The sequence below is a fragment of the Scardinius erythrophthalmus genome, assembly GCF_964197995.2.
Source record: "Scardinius erythrophthalmus genome assembly, chromosome: 17".
NCBI lineage: Eukaryota > Metazoa > Chordata > Actinopteri > Cypriniformes > Leuciscidae > Scardinius > Scardinius erythrophthalmus.
Window position 1 is genome coordinate 36,833,656 of NC_138237.1, and position 15,500 is coordinate 36,849,155.

General features: G+C 38.9%; 1 protein-coding gene across 6 annotated transcripts in view; it reads right to left on the reverse strand.

The window, feature by feature from the left end:
- Positions 1 to 15,500, reverse strand: part of dpysl3 (dihydropyrimidinase like 3) — a 55,120-nt gene that overhangs the window by 34,440 nt on the left and 5,180 nt on the right. For 3 of the 6 annotated variants that reach the window (XR_014031964.1, XM_081391049.1, XM_081391050.1), the window contains exons 1-4: positions 15,414 to 15,500; positions 4,668 to 4,756; positions 2,906 to 3,090; positions 46 to 210 (exon numbers count right to left, since the gene is read on the reverse strand). The exon at positions 15,414 to 15,500 is cut by the window's right edge and continues 58 nt beyond it. Coding sequence is in view for 4 of the 6 variants with exons in the window: in XM_081391049.1 (XP_081247175.1) it covers positions 46 to 210; positions 2,906 to 3,090; positions 4,668 to 4,756; positions 15,414 to 15,452 (478 nt within the window). In the remaining 2 variants the exon portion in view is untranslated. The remainder of the gene's footprint in view (positions 1 to 45; positions 211 to 2,905; positions 3,091 to 4,667; positions 4,757 to 15,413) is intronic. The other 3 variants (XR_014031963.1, XM_081391047.1, XM_081391048.1) reach the window with 1 other exon arrangement.

Below are 15,500 nucleotides of genomic sequence, written 5' to 3' on the forward strand. Positions count from 1 at the left end.
TTACCAATCCCTTGTTCAAGGACGTAACAGTAAAAGATCTCTCACCTTTCTCCTTGATGAGGCTCTCGACCTCTTGTTTGGTGCTGTCGTTCCAGTGTGTGATGTCCACATGCAGAGAGTAGTCACAGCATGTTTTCTCATCAGCCCATTCACGCCAGCGCTCGAACGCTTCCACCAAACTAGCGCCAGGCTCCGGGATCACATGATCCACTGCAGGAGATACATGAGAGAGGGACACTGTCATTTAGACGACCACACACACACCAAGGCTGCGTCCGAAATCACATACTCTCTTGAGTAGGTACTCATTTTGAATGAGAAATTACTTTGCAACCACTTAAAAAGTGTGTTCTGTGTAGTATGAATGTTATCTGAATGCACTGTAATATTCGGCATGTTGTTACTGTCACGTGACCTGACCGCATCAGTTGTGTCGTTTCACTGCCATTCATAAATCCTCTCCCATGGCCTCATGGGATAATAAAGTGTCCATCATACTGTATACACACTTCAGAAGTACTGTAGGTCATCGGGTCATTTTTACCTACTCTTTTATGAGTACTGTGAATACTACTTTTGTCACATAATGTTTTTCGCCTACTATATAGTAGGGAAGTAAGCGATTTCAGATGCAGCCCTATATTTTTAAAAGCACACACCTTTATTTTAAAAAAATGGGTCGGTCATGAACGATTCGTTCATTACGAACGAATCTTTAATATGACTTGGGACTACTGAGTTGTCTCAGAGAGTGATTTGTTAATTTTGTGTTGACCGCGCATGCACAACATCCTATGGAGAACAAAAGACTCAGAAGAATCACAGTCAGGGTTCTGTACTGGAAACAGAAATGATTAGTTCATCTATTGTCTTGAGTCTTCGGGTTCGGGTCTGAGTCTTTCGTTCTTCCCGTCAGTCCCATAGAGGGCTATGCTGTCATTACTAGAAAGAGAAATGATTAGTTCATCTCTCGAGTCTATCGGTCTTTTGTCACGTGACGTGATAGCGCTAGACACATAAATGAGTTAATAATTCCCAAACTTTCTTATAAACAAGCGCGTAGTCAGTTTTTTTAACAGTTACATGCTGCGTTTTTGGTCTCAAATTATAGCCTTTTTATTTCTTTCAATTTACATTTTTTTTATTTCTTTTCCATATGAATGTGGTACTAAAGAGTTGGTAATGCTTTAATTATAACTTTATCTATGATGGGGAAAATCATTTTGATAATACAGTTAAGTCACTTACCTATGGAGTTAAAACCGAATGACTCGAGTCGAACCCGAGAGTATCCGGGACCGACTGCATAGCTCAGATTATGTGGCTGTCACGTGATGAACGAATGACTCGAACCTGAAGTCGATAGACTCGAAATGTGAACTAATCAGTTCTGTATCTGGGACTCAGTTTATGCGGATATGTAACGGGATAAACGAACGGCTTGGATCGGGAGGTGAGGTAAACTAACACACTGCATGGCCTGAAGACCAAGAGAAATGAATTAATCGTTTCTGTTTCTCATAATTCTTCCTTGCATTGCAATTTTTTTCTTATTCTAAATGATCAACATTTGCTGTGTTTGGGGAATTTGGCTATTAACGTAACATTTTACATACATTCTGCTGAAATGAACGAAATTACGAGATTTGTTCATTTTGATGAACGAGTTTCAAAGATCTGAGTCCGTCAAATGATCCGAACTTCCCACTGCTAATATTTTTGTTAAATCGCTTACTGAAATGTGTGCTACTGTCAAAATCTACTCAGAATTTTTTTTTGATAATGCATACCAACAAAAACCTTGTGAAAAGTTTACAGGACAGTTAACAGTTCCCACGCTTCCTTTTTTACCAGGACATGGCTTGAGTTGAAAGAGTCTATAGTTTCATATTTTCAGACAATTAGGCCAGGAACATATTTTACGCAAGCGCACAAACGCATCTGCGAGTGTGTGACCAACACATGTACTAGCGTTTGGTTAGTTTAGCCTCTTATTAGCATTGTTGCATTGCAAACTGTGTTAATGCACAGTTTAGAACTGGATGCAAGTATGCATAAACTGTTCCAAGCCTTAGTCGTCAAATTCTCTGTAAAATGACATTGGATCAGCATTAGAGGAGGGCTTCTTGTGGTCTTCTAGTGCAGACCACAAAATATACTATTACTGCGCTCATAAACAGCTAATTTCACTCATGTTAAAGCAAACCTGTCTAAACCACACTCTAAAGAGATTTAGCAAGGAGTCTCTCAGTGTTTTCACTACTTCTTCATTGTCTCTATTATCTACATGTATAATCTACTAAACATTTCCTCTGGGAACAAAGGGATCCGTGCAGCTGGTCTTTAACTCACTGCTAATGTTCCCTGTTAGACGCAGGGTTTATTATACAATAAGCCGTTCTTCTATACCAGCTGTTGTCACTTTTTCTTCTGCGGTGACCAGAAAGAGCTGCTGTCTTTCCACAGAACTCCAGTTTCACCATACAAGAGCTTTGTGTGGTCTGCCGGAAGGCTACTATTGTTGTCAATGTTTATTATTAACACACACACGCAGACTCATACTTTCCCATGTCTGTGAAGCATCGAGCTTCTACAGCTTTTAATGCACTTTACTGGGTCCATTAAAAGGGCTCTTACTTTAATGTGCTTAAATGTTCAAACCACCTAATTTCTTAACAAAAGCCTCCTACTGCATTTGAACGCCGCATGTTAGGTATACAGTATCCTGAATATTATATAGAGTTCTGGTTATCACTTTATTTTAAGGTGTCCGTGTTACAGTGTAATTATATATTTAAGTACTGAGTAATATTAAGCAACTACATGTACTTACTGTAGGGTTAGGGTAGGGTTAGGATTTGGTTGAGGGTTAATTGCATGTAATTATGCATATGACAGATCTTACCGATCATGGTGGTTCCTCCAGCAAGAGCGGCCTTGGTGCCCTGGCTGAAATCATCCACGGTTGTCGTGCCCCTGAAGGGCATCTGTAAGTGGGTGTGGATGTCAATTCCTCCAGGAATCACCATCTTCCCATTGGCCTCAACGGTCTTCACCCCTCCTGGTACTATCAAGTTGTCACCAATTTGCCTTAAAGTTGACAGAACATGGTAATTTAGCTAAACCTTTTCATTACACTCTGAATTAAATGTTATTGGATCGATGAAGGGATGACCATTTCTGAGTATGACTAATGCTTAGTGTTGAATAACTCATCTCAGATCATAAGAAAAAATATTGAAGAAATGTATTAATTAATCACATTATCAATATGATATCATTTAAAATACCATGAATAACTCAAAATCTTTGGTCTTCTAAATAAAATTCATTGTGGTAGGAAGCCATTTTGTTGTCATGTGAAGTGACCCCTGTATATTTTGAGTAATGGAAATTAATAGAATACTAAAAATATCAATATTTTGATCTAAATATTTTTTAATATTTAGAGTTGTTCTAAACCTGAAATAATTTCTTTCTTCTGCTGAACACAGAAGAAGATATTTTGAATAAAGTTGGTAACCAAACAGTTTCTGGTCCCCATTGTCTTCCATAGTATAGAAAATGTGGGTGAACTAACCCTTTAAAGGTGCACTGTGTAATATTTAGGAGGATCTGTTGACAGAAATGCAATATCATATACATAACTATGTTTTCAGTGGTGTGAATCATTATGTTTTTATTTCCTCAGAATGAGCATTTCTCTCTACACACACCGCGGGTCTCCTTACATCGACATGTTTCTACAGTGGCCCTGAACGGACAAACGCGTTTCGTCACTATGTTGTTCTTCGTGCAAAGAAGCTAAAGCTAAAGTCAGCGAATAAAACACTGACACAATGATGAACAAGTAACAATAATATTCGCAATAACATATCGTTTTACTGAATAATCAAGTAAACCTGATTTCTTAATTTATCTTTGTAAAGAAACTACTCTCTGCTGTCTCAGACGACGACATCACTTCCTGTCGGCCACCGTAACTTCTGTTGGGTGCAATTCACAACCTCACCACTAGATGCCATGAAAAATTACACACCAAACCTTTAAGTACCTTCAATAGGAAATCTGAGTCACTTCATAATGCTTAAATGGAACAATGTTTTTTTTTTATTATTATTATTACACCACCAGTCATTTCATTAAATATAAATATTTGTTGAAAATTATATAAAAGTTCAAAAGGCTAAGAATTACATTAATGCAAACATTGTATTTCTTGAAACTTGGAACATGCGTTTAAAATAATTTTGAATTATTTTGGATATTTTCATCATCCTAATTTATTTGCGTTAGTGACAGCTATATGCAGTGAGGTCATATGTTATTATATTAGCTACCCTGTCATATGTACTGTAGTGTTATAAAACAGCGATCTGTGCTACTGGTATACGGCACTATCACTGCGTCTCCTCTGAGATCTTCTGATCACTGTATGAGTAAGACCAGAGGAAGACTGACCGATCACTGACCCAGAGAGTTCAGCTGCTGACCCAATATGGCTGTGTGTGTGTGTGTGTGTGTGTGTGTGTGTGTGTGTGTGTGTGTGTGTGTGTGTGTGTGTGTGTGTGTGTGTGTGTGTGTGTGTGTGTGTGTGTGTGTGTGTGTGTGTGTGTGTGTGTGTGTGTGTGTGTGTGTGTGTGTGTGTGTGTGTGAATGCAGCTTACTTGATGACTCCATCCTCCATATAGATGTCTGCATAGAAGGACTGGTCATCGTTCACAATTCGACCACCTTTAATCAGAAGCCTCTCGCTCTGAGGAAACATAAAACACAGAGAGAGAAAGAGAATGAGGATCAGTGTTGGGAAAAGTAATGTGCTACTATATTTCATTACTCCTTAAAAAAGTAACAAATTGTGTTACTTATGGAAAGTAATGAGTAACATTACTTTTTCTCATCCAGGCTGGGCTCTTGATTTTTTAATTACAAACAAATATATATATTTGTCAAATTTAAAGGCCTTTTCATACCAAAAGAGGGCACCGCTCAAACAAACCTTTCAGCTGTGCTGCCGTTCTGGATTGAAGAAGAATAGGACGCAAGAGAAGAACATTCAACACTCTTGCTGCGTCCCAATTCGCCTACTTATATTACGCCCTAAAAGTATGTACTCTTTTTGTGAAGAAAAAGTACATTCTTTTAAATAAGTAGACAAGCTTCGGGACATACTATCACGTCATAAAACGCTTTTTCGCTTAGTTTCACGTATCCTGTCACCATAAACTAGCCTGTCAATCATCTTGTCGCAGTTAACATCCTCCACATTCAATTTAATTAAATTTCCTACCGTATCGGAGAGAAAAATAGCAGCGCACTGATGTGCCAGTCATGGGTCTCATATTTTTGCATAATGATGCATTTAAAAGTTAATGACCAGATGTATCTTTATAAAAGTTCACATTGTTGTTGCAGATTAAATATAACACACATAACATTAAACATTTTTTATCAGGTTAGATGTTGATTATTAGTCACTCAAACCCCTTTAACAGTTGGTTGCACACATCCATGTTTGTAGTTTTTAACACTTTTTTGAACCGAGTCCTCCTCCAAAGCGCAATGGTTTGTGGGTTATATAAGTTGTTACAGTGTGCACCGATCCACACTTCGAAAATGTCTAAATAGTAGACCATCCGGGGACTTTTGGCATACTCTTTTCAACATACACTGCTTTGGGACACACTTATACTAATTTCACAAACTATTTAGGATGGATAGTAAGCACATGCTACGTCTGAAATTACATACTTCCCTACTATATACGTAGCAGGCAAAAAAAGGTGATTTTTTTTCCCCAAATCCAGTTCAGAGGAAACTCTGATTCTAAAGATGTAATTGGTCATGTCAATCACAGTGCTGACTGCCTACACCAAACACTAATACCCTCCACCATAACCTTAACCATTGAAGAATTAGCTACGGGACGGGATTTCCACTCAACTGGTTTGGAGGGATATAAATCACGCAATTCACAGTACTCATAAAAGAGCAGGCAAAAAACTCAGATGACCTAGGCTTATACTTCCGGCGATAATCTAAAGTGTGAATATGATGGACACTTTACTATCCCAAATCGGCCTCCAAATGTGATTAAAGATACTTTTAGTGTCTAAAGTAATTTTTGCTTATTGGTATGGTTGAATTGGATCACCAAAGGTCAGCAGCAAAGACATTGGTTAAAAAAGTGAGATTAAACACATAAAGTAGGCTATAGATGTATTATTTAACATTTTTAATTATTGCAGGTTTGCGTAATATTTTGCATTTTCAAAATGTAATACTTTTTCAGACTTCTCTGTAGATTTTTCAGACCATATTTAACATCTGATTAATATGATTATCAGTCGTGTTCATATAGTCAAACGATCACTAAACTTTTGTCTGCCTGCTTCCAAACCCTGAAAATACCTCAGATATTTGAGCTGTGCCACGAAGAACCTCTGTCAGTAGCTGTGTTTCCATTACCCTTCAAATTGAGCAAATTGAAATTGTGAATTGAAAATACGCCCCAAATGGAAACACGTCAATTTCGCAAAAACTCCCATATATTGCAAAAAGGTTTTCACACTCGCATGCGGTGTTTTTCAGGCAATTCGAAAAAGGAATATTTCGCAAAACTAAAATGGAATTAGTTTTTTTGCATTTACAAGTCACCTGGTGTCATTCTTCACATGTTCATTCTTTAAAGATGGCACATTATGCATGGACAGGAATTCTTTATTAACCTATTCATTAATTATCCTTTATTAACTATTCATCCGAAAAGTCTGAATCCACAGTTCCTCAGTGAAATCGCGCACTATAACCTCCCAGAAACACCTCATATGTGCCGCTCCCAATTATAAGTGGCTTTCCTTGCTATTAATGCTTGGATAACACGCCTATGTCTCCTTCTATTAATAATAATGGCTAGTGTGGCGGCTGGGATATACATAAACCTGCCAGCATCCGTCGCCATGATTTTTGGAATGACTTATCGCGAGAGAAAAAAATTACGTTTTAGTCGCATAACATCGGTTAATGGGAAACGGCGTCATTTCGCAATAGTTTTTAATCGACTTTTGGAAAATATCGCAAAAGTTTCGTGCAAATCTGTAATGGAAACGCGGCTAGTGACATGTCTGTGTTTTTAACATTCACACACAAATTGGGTATGCCAATGAGGTCCATGTAATAAAATAAAATTAATAAGAAGAATCAAAGACATATTGCATGAAAAATTCAATTTAGTAGGAACCCCGAAGCAACATTAAATCATAGATTATTGAGCTCATATGGATCAGTGTATTGGTCTGTCTGGGGAATCATGAATTACAGCATTAGTGCTGTATCTGAGTCACTGCTGGATGAAGGGCACAGACGTAAACTTACATTTCTAATGGAAAGAAAAGGCCTTAAAGTCCCCCTGTGGTAAAAATCCAGCTTTAATGTTGTTTATATGTCTATGTGGTGTTTTTAATACGCTTTAAGACAAACCATGAGTAAATTCATAAGTCGACACCATTGCTGAGTATTTTCACCTTAAAACTGCAGTGAACCAAAGACAGTCTCAAAAACACGCTTTGAAATCGCTGGTGTTTCTGACGTCACAAACTACCTTGTAACCAATCAGATCAACGTGTGATCGTCAACCAGTGGATCTCTGAGCTGAGTGAGTGAGTGGAGGCGGGGCTCATTTGCATATTCATAGAACCACGTATACTAAATGAGGCAAGGGTGTCGAGTTACATTCAAGATATTTTAAGGCATGAAGACATTTTCAAGGAAAAAACATTTAAATATGTCATGTTGGTGATCAAAGATGAGTTTGAAGGGATACAATTATTGACTAAAGAGAGACTTAAAACTTAACATTATCAGAATTGATTTCTTCCATAGCTTGCTTTGTTCAAGCTAATTTAAAGTCCTTAAATCACTGCTATATATAATTTAGTCCCATCTTGAGGTTTTCTGGGTTGCTGTGTTGTTCATAGCTCCATCCATCACTTCAACTTAGGGTCAAAATCCCCAGTGACATTTTTCTGAGTAATCAGTTCATAAACAGGATGTCACTGCTGTCACTTCAGTATTCAGAAAAACAACGTAAGCTTGCACAGGGAACAGTCTGATCATTATTTTGACAAAGACAACTTGACAGGAACTATTTTGAGTCCAGAAACCATGACAGAGAACCAGCAAGAATTTTGAAAGCACTACAAATCATGTTGAAGGGTGCCTTAACACTGTTCAGAGGCTCTGTTTACAGCTGGTATTAAGATGTGTTTTGGTCGATCGAATCACAAGTAGATGAGGGAGACACATTCCCGTTTACACCTGGTGTTTTAAAACGTCTTTTTTGTCCACTTTCAACCTGATTTCTTCCAGGTGAGGGTCTATGGGCAGGTAAATGTATGGACTTTTTCAGATCTTTTGATCTAATGGACGAATAAGCTCACGCAATTTACATATGAACGCGACTGGAAGTGATGGAAAAACACACGGAGAGCATCAACTTTAGTTTATGCTCTTATAGCCGAACACTGTGAGTGTGTGTGTTAGAAATCAGGAATGATGAGAGAACATTGTGCTTGGTACATTTTCTTTTCAAACCAAACTTGGGTCTTCAGCTGATAAAGTTTAAATCCAGTCTAGCTAGATCTCTTCTCATAATGTTCACTCATTCGGTCAGTAGACGGGGAGTAGACGGTCTTTAGTGGCTGTTTGAACACACTCGGTCACATGAGCGTTTACACTATGAAAGCAATCCGGTCTAATGTGTTTTCAACTCCCTCTGGAAGTGGTGAAAGTGGACGAGCTCAAAACGTTTTAGACCCGTTTACACCTGTATTTAGAGTCGTCTACTTGTGATCCGATGGACCAAAACACATCTAAACACCAGGTGTGAACAGGGCCAGAGATCTGTATAATGATCAAATTAAGCAATAAGGTACTCGAAGGTAGTGCTGTATCGTGAATAAGTCACGACTGAAGGGCACAATTCTTATAGTGACTTATTCACGATACATCACTAGCCTCTCGTACCTTATTGCTTTTATAAAACGGTTACCACACAATACAAATATTAATGCCAAAAAATATGTATCAATGCAACTTTCATGAAGTAAAATCACTAAAATCCTTCCTGCTAAAAATAGTCCCTGACCGTGAACAGCAACAGAAGTTACATTACTGCACCATTAGATGTCGACAAAGACGTCTTTATGGGTGAGTCAGTCAGAACCAAAGACTTCTATATCGAAAGGACTGAAACTTGTTGTGAACACGGAGAAGCAAGACACAACTGACAAATGACTAGCGTGTCAGGGCATGGGAAAACCCCTTAACTGTTAAAGGGGTCATGAACTTCCCTTGATCTTTTGACAGTTAAGAGGTTGTTATACACTAAAAATAATATCCTGTAAGTTTAAAAACTCAAAACTACCTTGTTATTCCATAAACAGCTTTTATTGAAACCAAGGCTAGAAAACGACAGGATCTAAAAAGTGGAGACTTATGACGTCACAGGGCAGCAAAAGCCCGCCTTTGCAGAAAAAGATCAACGCCTACGTCTACATCACCGTGACTCTGGCACCGCCCACTGGCTCGTTAGTGAATAGTGACATGATAACGAGAAAAGATTGACACATGATAAATAACATAACCTTCCAAAAGAATGCTTTTAGGAATGCTTTTTTTTTCTCAACAGCGCGAGTTTATCTGGACACTTGCCAAAACTCGTTAATGAAATCAATGATACTGTTACACTGCACAATGAAGCTTACTGTATTTAAGTATTTGCACTGTTATTTAGTGAAAGCATTCATGAGAGTGCAGAAATTGCGTTACAATGATGAGATCTCTTCATTCATGCGATCAACAGACTGTCATCTGCTCAATGCTCATCACTGCAACCTTCCATGTGATGGAATAGATGAAGAGTTCAGATGCAAAAGCCTCTAAGTGCCATCTGAAATTTCTCGTATATTTAAGTTCAATAATTTCACTTAAATGGCAATGCAAATTACCTATTAATTGTCATTTAAGTGAAATTACTGAACTTAAATATACGAGATTGATAAAAATTATCATTCTAGAAAAAAATTTCAGATGGCACTTAGAGACTTTTGCATTTGAACTCTTCAGATCTAAATATAATGCTATAATCAACACTTTTCACTATTCATTAATCTCGATAGATGTAATAGTAAAAATGTAGTAAACGTTTTCGAGAGAGTTGCACATGTAATACTTGATATTTCATTTGCAAACATGTCAGCCAATCACAGCAGTGGCTGTTTACACTGAAGTCTCACAGCAGCCAATCACAGCAGTGGGTATTTACACTGAAGTCTCACAGGAGCCAATCACAGCAGTGGGCGTTTACACTGAAGTCTCACAGCAGTCAATCACAGCAGTGGGTGTTTACACTAAAGTCTCACAGCAGCCAATCACAGCAGTGGGTGTTTACACTGAAGTCTCACAGGAGCCAATCACAGCAGTGGGCATTTACACTGAAGTCTCACAGGAGCCAATCACAGCAGTGGGCGTTTACACTGAAGTCTCACAACAGCCAATCACAGCAGTGGGCATTTACACTGAAGTCTCACAGGAGCCAATCACAGCAGTGGGCGTTTACACTGAAGTCTCACAACAGCCAATCACAGCAGTGGGTGTTTACACTGAAGTCTCACAACAGCCAATCACAGCAGTGGGTATTTACACTGAAGTCTCACAGGAGCCAATCACAGCAGTGGGCATTTACACTGAAGTCTCACAACAGCCAATCACAGCAGTGGGTGTTTACACTAAAGTCTCACAGCAGCCAATCACAGCAGTGGGTGTTTACACTAAAGTCTCACAGCAGCCAATCACAGCAGTGGGTGTTTACACTGAAGTCTCACAGGAGCCAATCACAGCAGTGGGCATTTACACTGAAGTCTCACAACAGCCAATCACAGCAGTGGGCGTTTACACTGAAGTCTCACAACAGCCAATCACAGCAGTGGGTGTTTACACTGAAGTCTCACAGGAGCCAATCACAGCAGTGGGCGTTTACACTGAAGTCTCACAACAGCCAATCACAGCAGTGGGTGTTTACACTAAAGTCTCACAGCAGCCAATCACAGCAGTGGGTGTTTACACTGAAGCCTCACAGGAGCCAATCACAGCAGTGGGCATTTACACTGAAGTCTCACAGGAGCCAATCACAGTAGTGGGTGTTTACACTGAAGTCTCACTGCAGCCAATCACAGCAGTGGGTGTTTACACTGAAGTCTCACTGCAGCCAATCACAGCAGTGGGTGTTTACACTGAAGTCTCACAGGAGCCAATCACAGCAGTGGGCGTTTGCACTGAAGTCTCACAGGAGCCAATCACAGCAGTGGGCGTTTACACTAAAGTCTCACAGCAGCCAATCACAGCAGTGGGTGTTTACACTGAAGTCTCACAGGAGCCAATCACAGCAGTGGGTGTTTACACTGGAGTCTCACAGCAGCCAATCACAGCAGTGGGCGTTTACACTGAAGTCTCACAGCAGCCAATCACAGCAGTGGGCGTTTACACTGAAGTCTCACAGGAGCCAATCACAGCAGTGGGCGTTTACACTAAAGTCTCACTGCAGCCAATCACAGCAGTGGGTGTTTACACTGAAGTCTCACTGCAGCCAATCACAGCAGTGGGCGTTTACACTGAAATCTCACAGCAGCCAATCACAGCAGTGGGCGTTTACACTGAAATCTCACAGCAGCCAATCACAGCAGTGGGCGTTTACACGGAAGTCTCACACAGACACGCCCCTTAAAACAGAGCATTCAAATCAGAGGCTAAAATCAGGGTGGATAAAAGCCTTTTATTTCTAAATGATGACAATTTTTGATGTAAAAATCATACTAACATTACAGGGGCACCCCAGGAAACATTATAAAATAATAAAATAATCCAGTCCATGACCCCTTTAAAAGGACAAGATATCGCAGCAGACATTCAAACTGATTTTTTATTATGAACATAGGACTGACCTGAAGGAAAATGCTATAAATGCAGGTAATACACTCAAGCTCACTCGATCTCTCTCTTACAATACTCTACTCTACATGCTTCAATGAACAATATCAATGAGAGCATATGTTTACGTTGCTAAGAGTGGTTGCTAAGGGTGTTGTGTAGTGATACACAGAACCGTTGGGTGAAGCGCTCATAGCCTTGTTTTATCGTGTTTTGACCAATCAGAATCAAGGACTGGAACTAACCGTTTTAAAATGCCACATAAACCAGCACTGAACTATTAATTCATCAAAGCTTAACCATAAGTAACCCAGTGACAGACTTCACTTTAATGCGAGGAATATTTCACAAATGCATCTTTTCTATGAAAGGCAACAACAAAGAGAAATCTAACATCATTCTTGGACAAGAACCTGAAGAATTACGGCAGGATGCTGACAAAGCAAAGATCTGAATGTGTGGAAAGTGTATTCGCTGTAAGGCACAGACAGTTCAACGAATGCCAGAGTCTAATCTGAGCCGCGCACACAAACAGGGCTGTCGTTTGTTATGTGCGTTTGGGGAGCGAGGGAGAACGCCGAGCCAAAGGACATTAAGGCGTGGAGCATTAGCCATGCTTGTGCGGGATAACGGGCTGGGATTGAAGAAAACCTCTCTGAATGCATCCAGAGCTGAAGTCTTGTTGCCTGGTGACCTAAATATTTACCATACACTCAGGAGAGTTTCTTCTTTTCTGCCAAAATAGCAGTCAAATCACTGCAACTTACTCATCAAGATACATGACCAACCTTTATTACACTTCAACATGTCCACCCTGTCCTTTGACCAATCCTTTGTAATATGTACAGAGCCAGGCTCAAATCTATACTCTAAATTACTATATATAGTAATTTATACTATACACTATAATTTATACACACACATACACTATAAATATATATAGAGGCGAAGATGTTATAGCATGCGTCATTTTCACAAAAGGCTGACATTTAAATATCACATTTAATGCTAAAACACTTTAGTTGTTTTGTTTTGACGAATTAATTATTAATAATATTCATATTTTGTACAATTTTGGAAGAACCGCCCTAACCACCCGCACATAAAAGCTCCTTGGTTTAACAAATAAGATTCTAGTTGGTGCACATAAAAAGTGTTTCCATCGGATCATCACATCTGGAATATTACTTTACCATGTTCTTTATTTCTTTTTTATTTATTATTTATTTATTTATTTTGGGCATGTTCCATAGTAATATGGTATTCTTTTAATATGGTATGTAGCCTATACTAATATAGTAATTTCGCATATCTCCATAGTATATTAAAAGTCGGCATGAACGGAGGTTGTGATAGTATTTTCTTCCCTATTGTAACTCATTTTGAGTGAAAGGGCTTCTCAAACAAGAATAAATGTAGGGCGGGGCTGGATTTTTGTAGATTAGGAAATGATTGGATGGTTGTGGTTTGCTATTGGTCGATCTCATGTGAGTGACAGGTTGCCCCGCCCTCGGGCCAGTAAACTCGTCATCAGAGAAGAAAAGAGATGTAGCTGCAAGAGGGAGGTAAAGTTATTTTGATTAAAGATTAGGAGGCACATGAATTTAAAAAATAATGATGTGCACAGATAAATCATTTATAATAAATACTGTAACATTCCATTAAAAAATAAGAATTGTCCATTTTGATTTTGACAATTCTTATTTCGCAACTTCCATTTCATGCCAACTTTACCATGAAACGGAAGTTGCGATAGTCTTTTGTGACGTCTATCCAAGTGAAACGGCTTCCCAAACGGGGCGGTACTATCAATCGGGAATCAAGGTGCGTTCAAGTCCTCCTGGAAAGTTCGTATTTAAGTGGTGGGAAGTCGTGTTTATGACGGCAGGTGCATTCAGGTCACTTTCGTCAGAGTAAGATGGCGGAGGACTTTCTCTTAATTAACTACACAAAAATGCAGCAAGGTTCTTAAACTCTAGTTCTAGAAAATAAAGAACAAAGAACTGTGTGTGTGCTTTGCTTTTTTTATGTTTTTTAATTAATTTGCAAACTTTATCGTTACATATTACTTTGTTATATTATAATGCCACCATATTTTGTGCAGGTAATTAGCTTACTGTGCTGTAAATAGAAAATCCGGACAATATCACTGCCTTTAAGTTTCGTGGTATTCCGCCATGTTGTTCACTGACACACCCCTGACTCATAAAGATCGGGAGATTAAAGAAAATCCCGAGCTTCCCACTCGTATTTACGACATTGTGGTGGCGTTCATGTGCGTTGTACTCGTAAATTTACGATCTTTACGAGATGACTTGAATCCATTAATTGCATCTTCGTTTGATTTTGCTGACAGAAAAATTCACCTCATTCGCATTTGGAAGTACTACGATTTTTTTTTTTTAGAAAAATACAAGGTGCACATTTAAACCATTTGATACACTATAGTGCCTCATAATTTGGTTTCTGTAAACGCTATTTTAGATTGTTCTACAAACTGTGGGTCGAAGTAAATGACTGCCTGTGGAAACAGACAGAGAGCATTGTGTGTTCAGACAGTTGTGCAGGCCTGATGCTAATGTGCACAGATAGATCTCTCTTTCGGCTAGGTCACTGCTCAACTGTTATATTGATGTCTAGAGCATCTGACAGCAGAAAACCACACCTCAACTCAGCTCTCACACACCACAGACACGAGAAACCATGTTTAACAGCACTGTTCGGTTCTACGGTGCTTTTATTTTACATTCTCGGCACCTTAGAGGCATATTTTCAGAATAAAGCCCGAATAAAGTAGTAAATGTCGTGCAGTGCTTGTGTGCTTCTGAACTGCGCAGTCGAACAGCATCAGCACCACGAGGCAGAAGATCTCAGAGACAAAGAACATCATCACTGCACACACCGCGACACTGCATTTCACCATTCAAAACATTACACGTTTCTCACCAACAACCATGTACACGGACTCAACCTTTAAAAACATCAGCTTTAAATCATGTTGTATTGTATGGTGCTATAGTGTGTGTGTGTGTGTGTGTGTGTGTGTGTGTGTGTGTGTGTGTAGTCTCAGTCATGGGCGTGATTTTCTTGCTGCAGTGCTCAACCCAACAACATTATTCCTTATTTACACAATATTCGGAAAGGATCAGAAGAAAAAACAACAATGTAATATTAGGCTACATACACAACCACACTGTCATTTAATCCTGAATAATTATTTTAAAACGTCAGTCACTTTAATGCACTCTGAATATGATTCCTGCCAAAAGACATTTATTAAACATATATCCCAATTCCTCAATATCACCCAACCATTTTTGACTCGACTGGTGCTTGGCATTTAATCCTGCTACAGCTTTTGTTACTTAAACGTGAAAATAAAAAACACAATATGCTTTAAAAATATGAATATGAATTTGTCAACTTACAGTGATCTTTGGGATATTCTTTTTGCCTTGGTAAGACATGATTAGCTCTCAGTTGATGCAGATGTCTTTATTCTGTTCTTTTCTGAT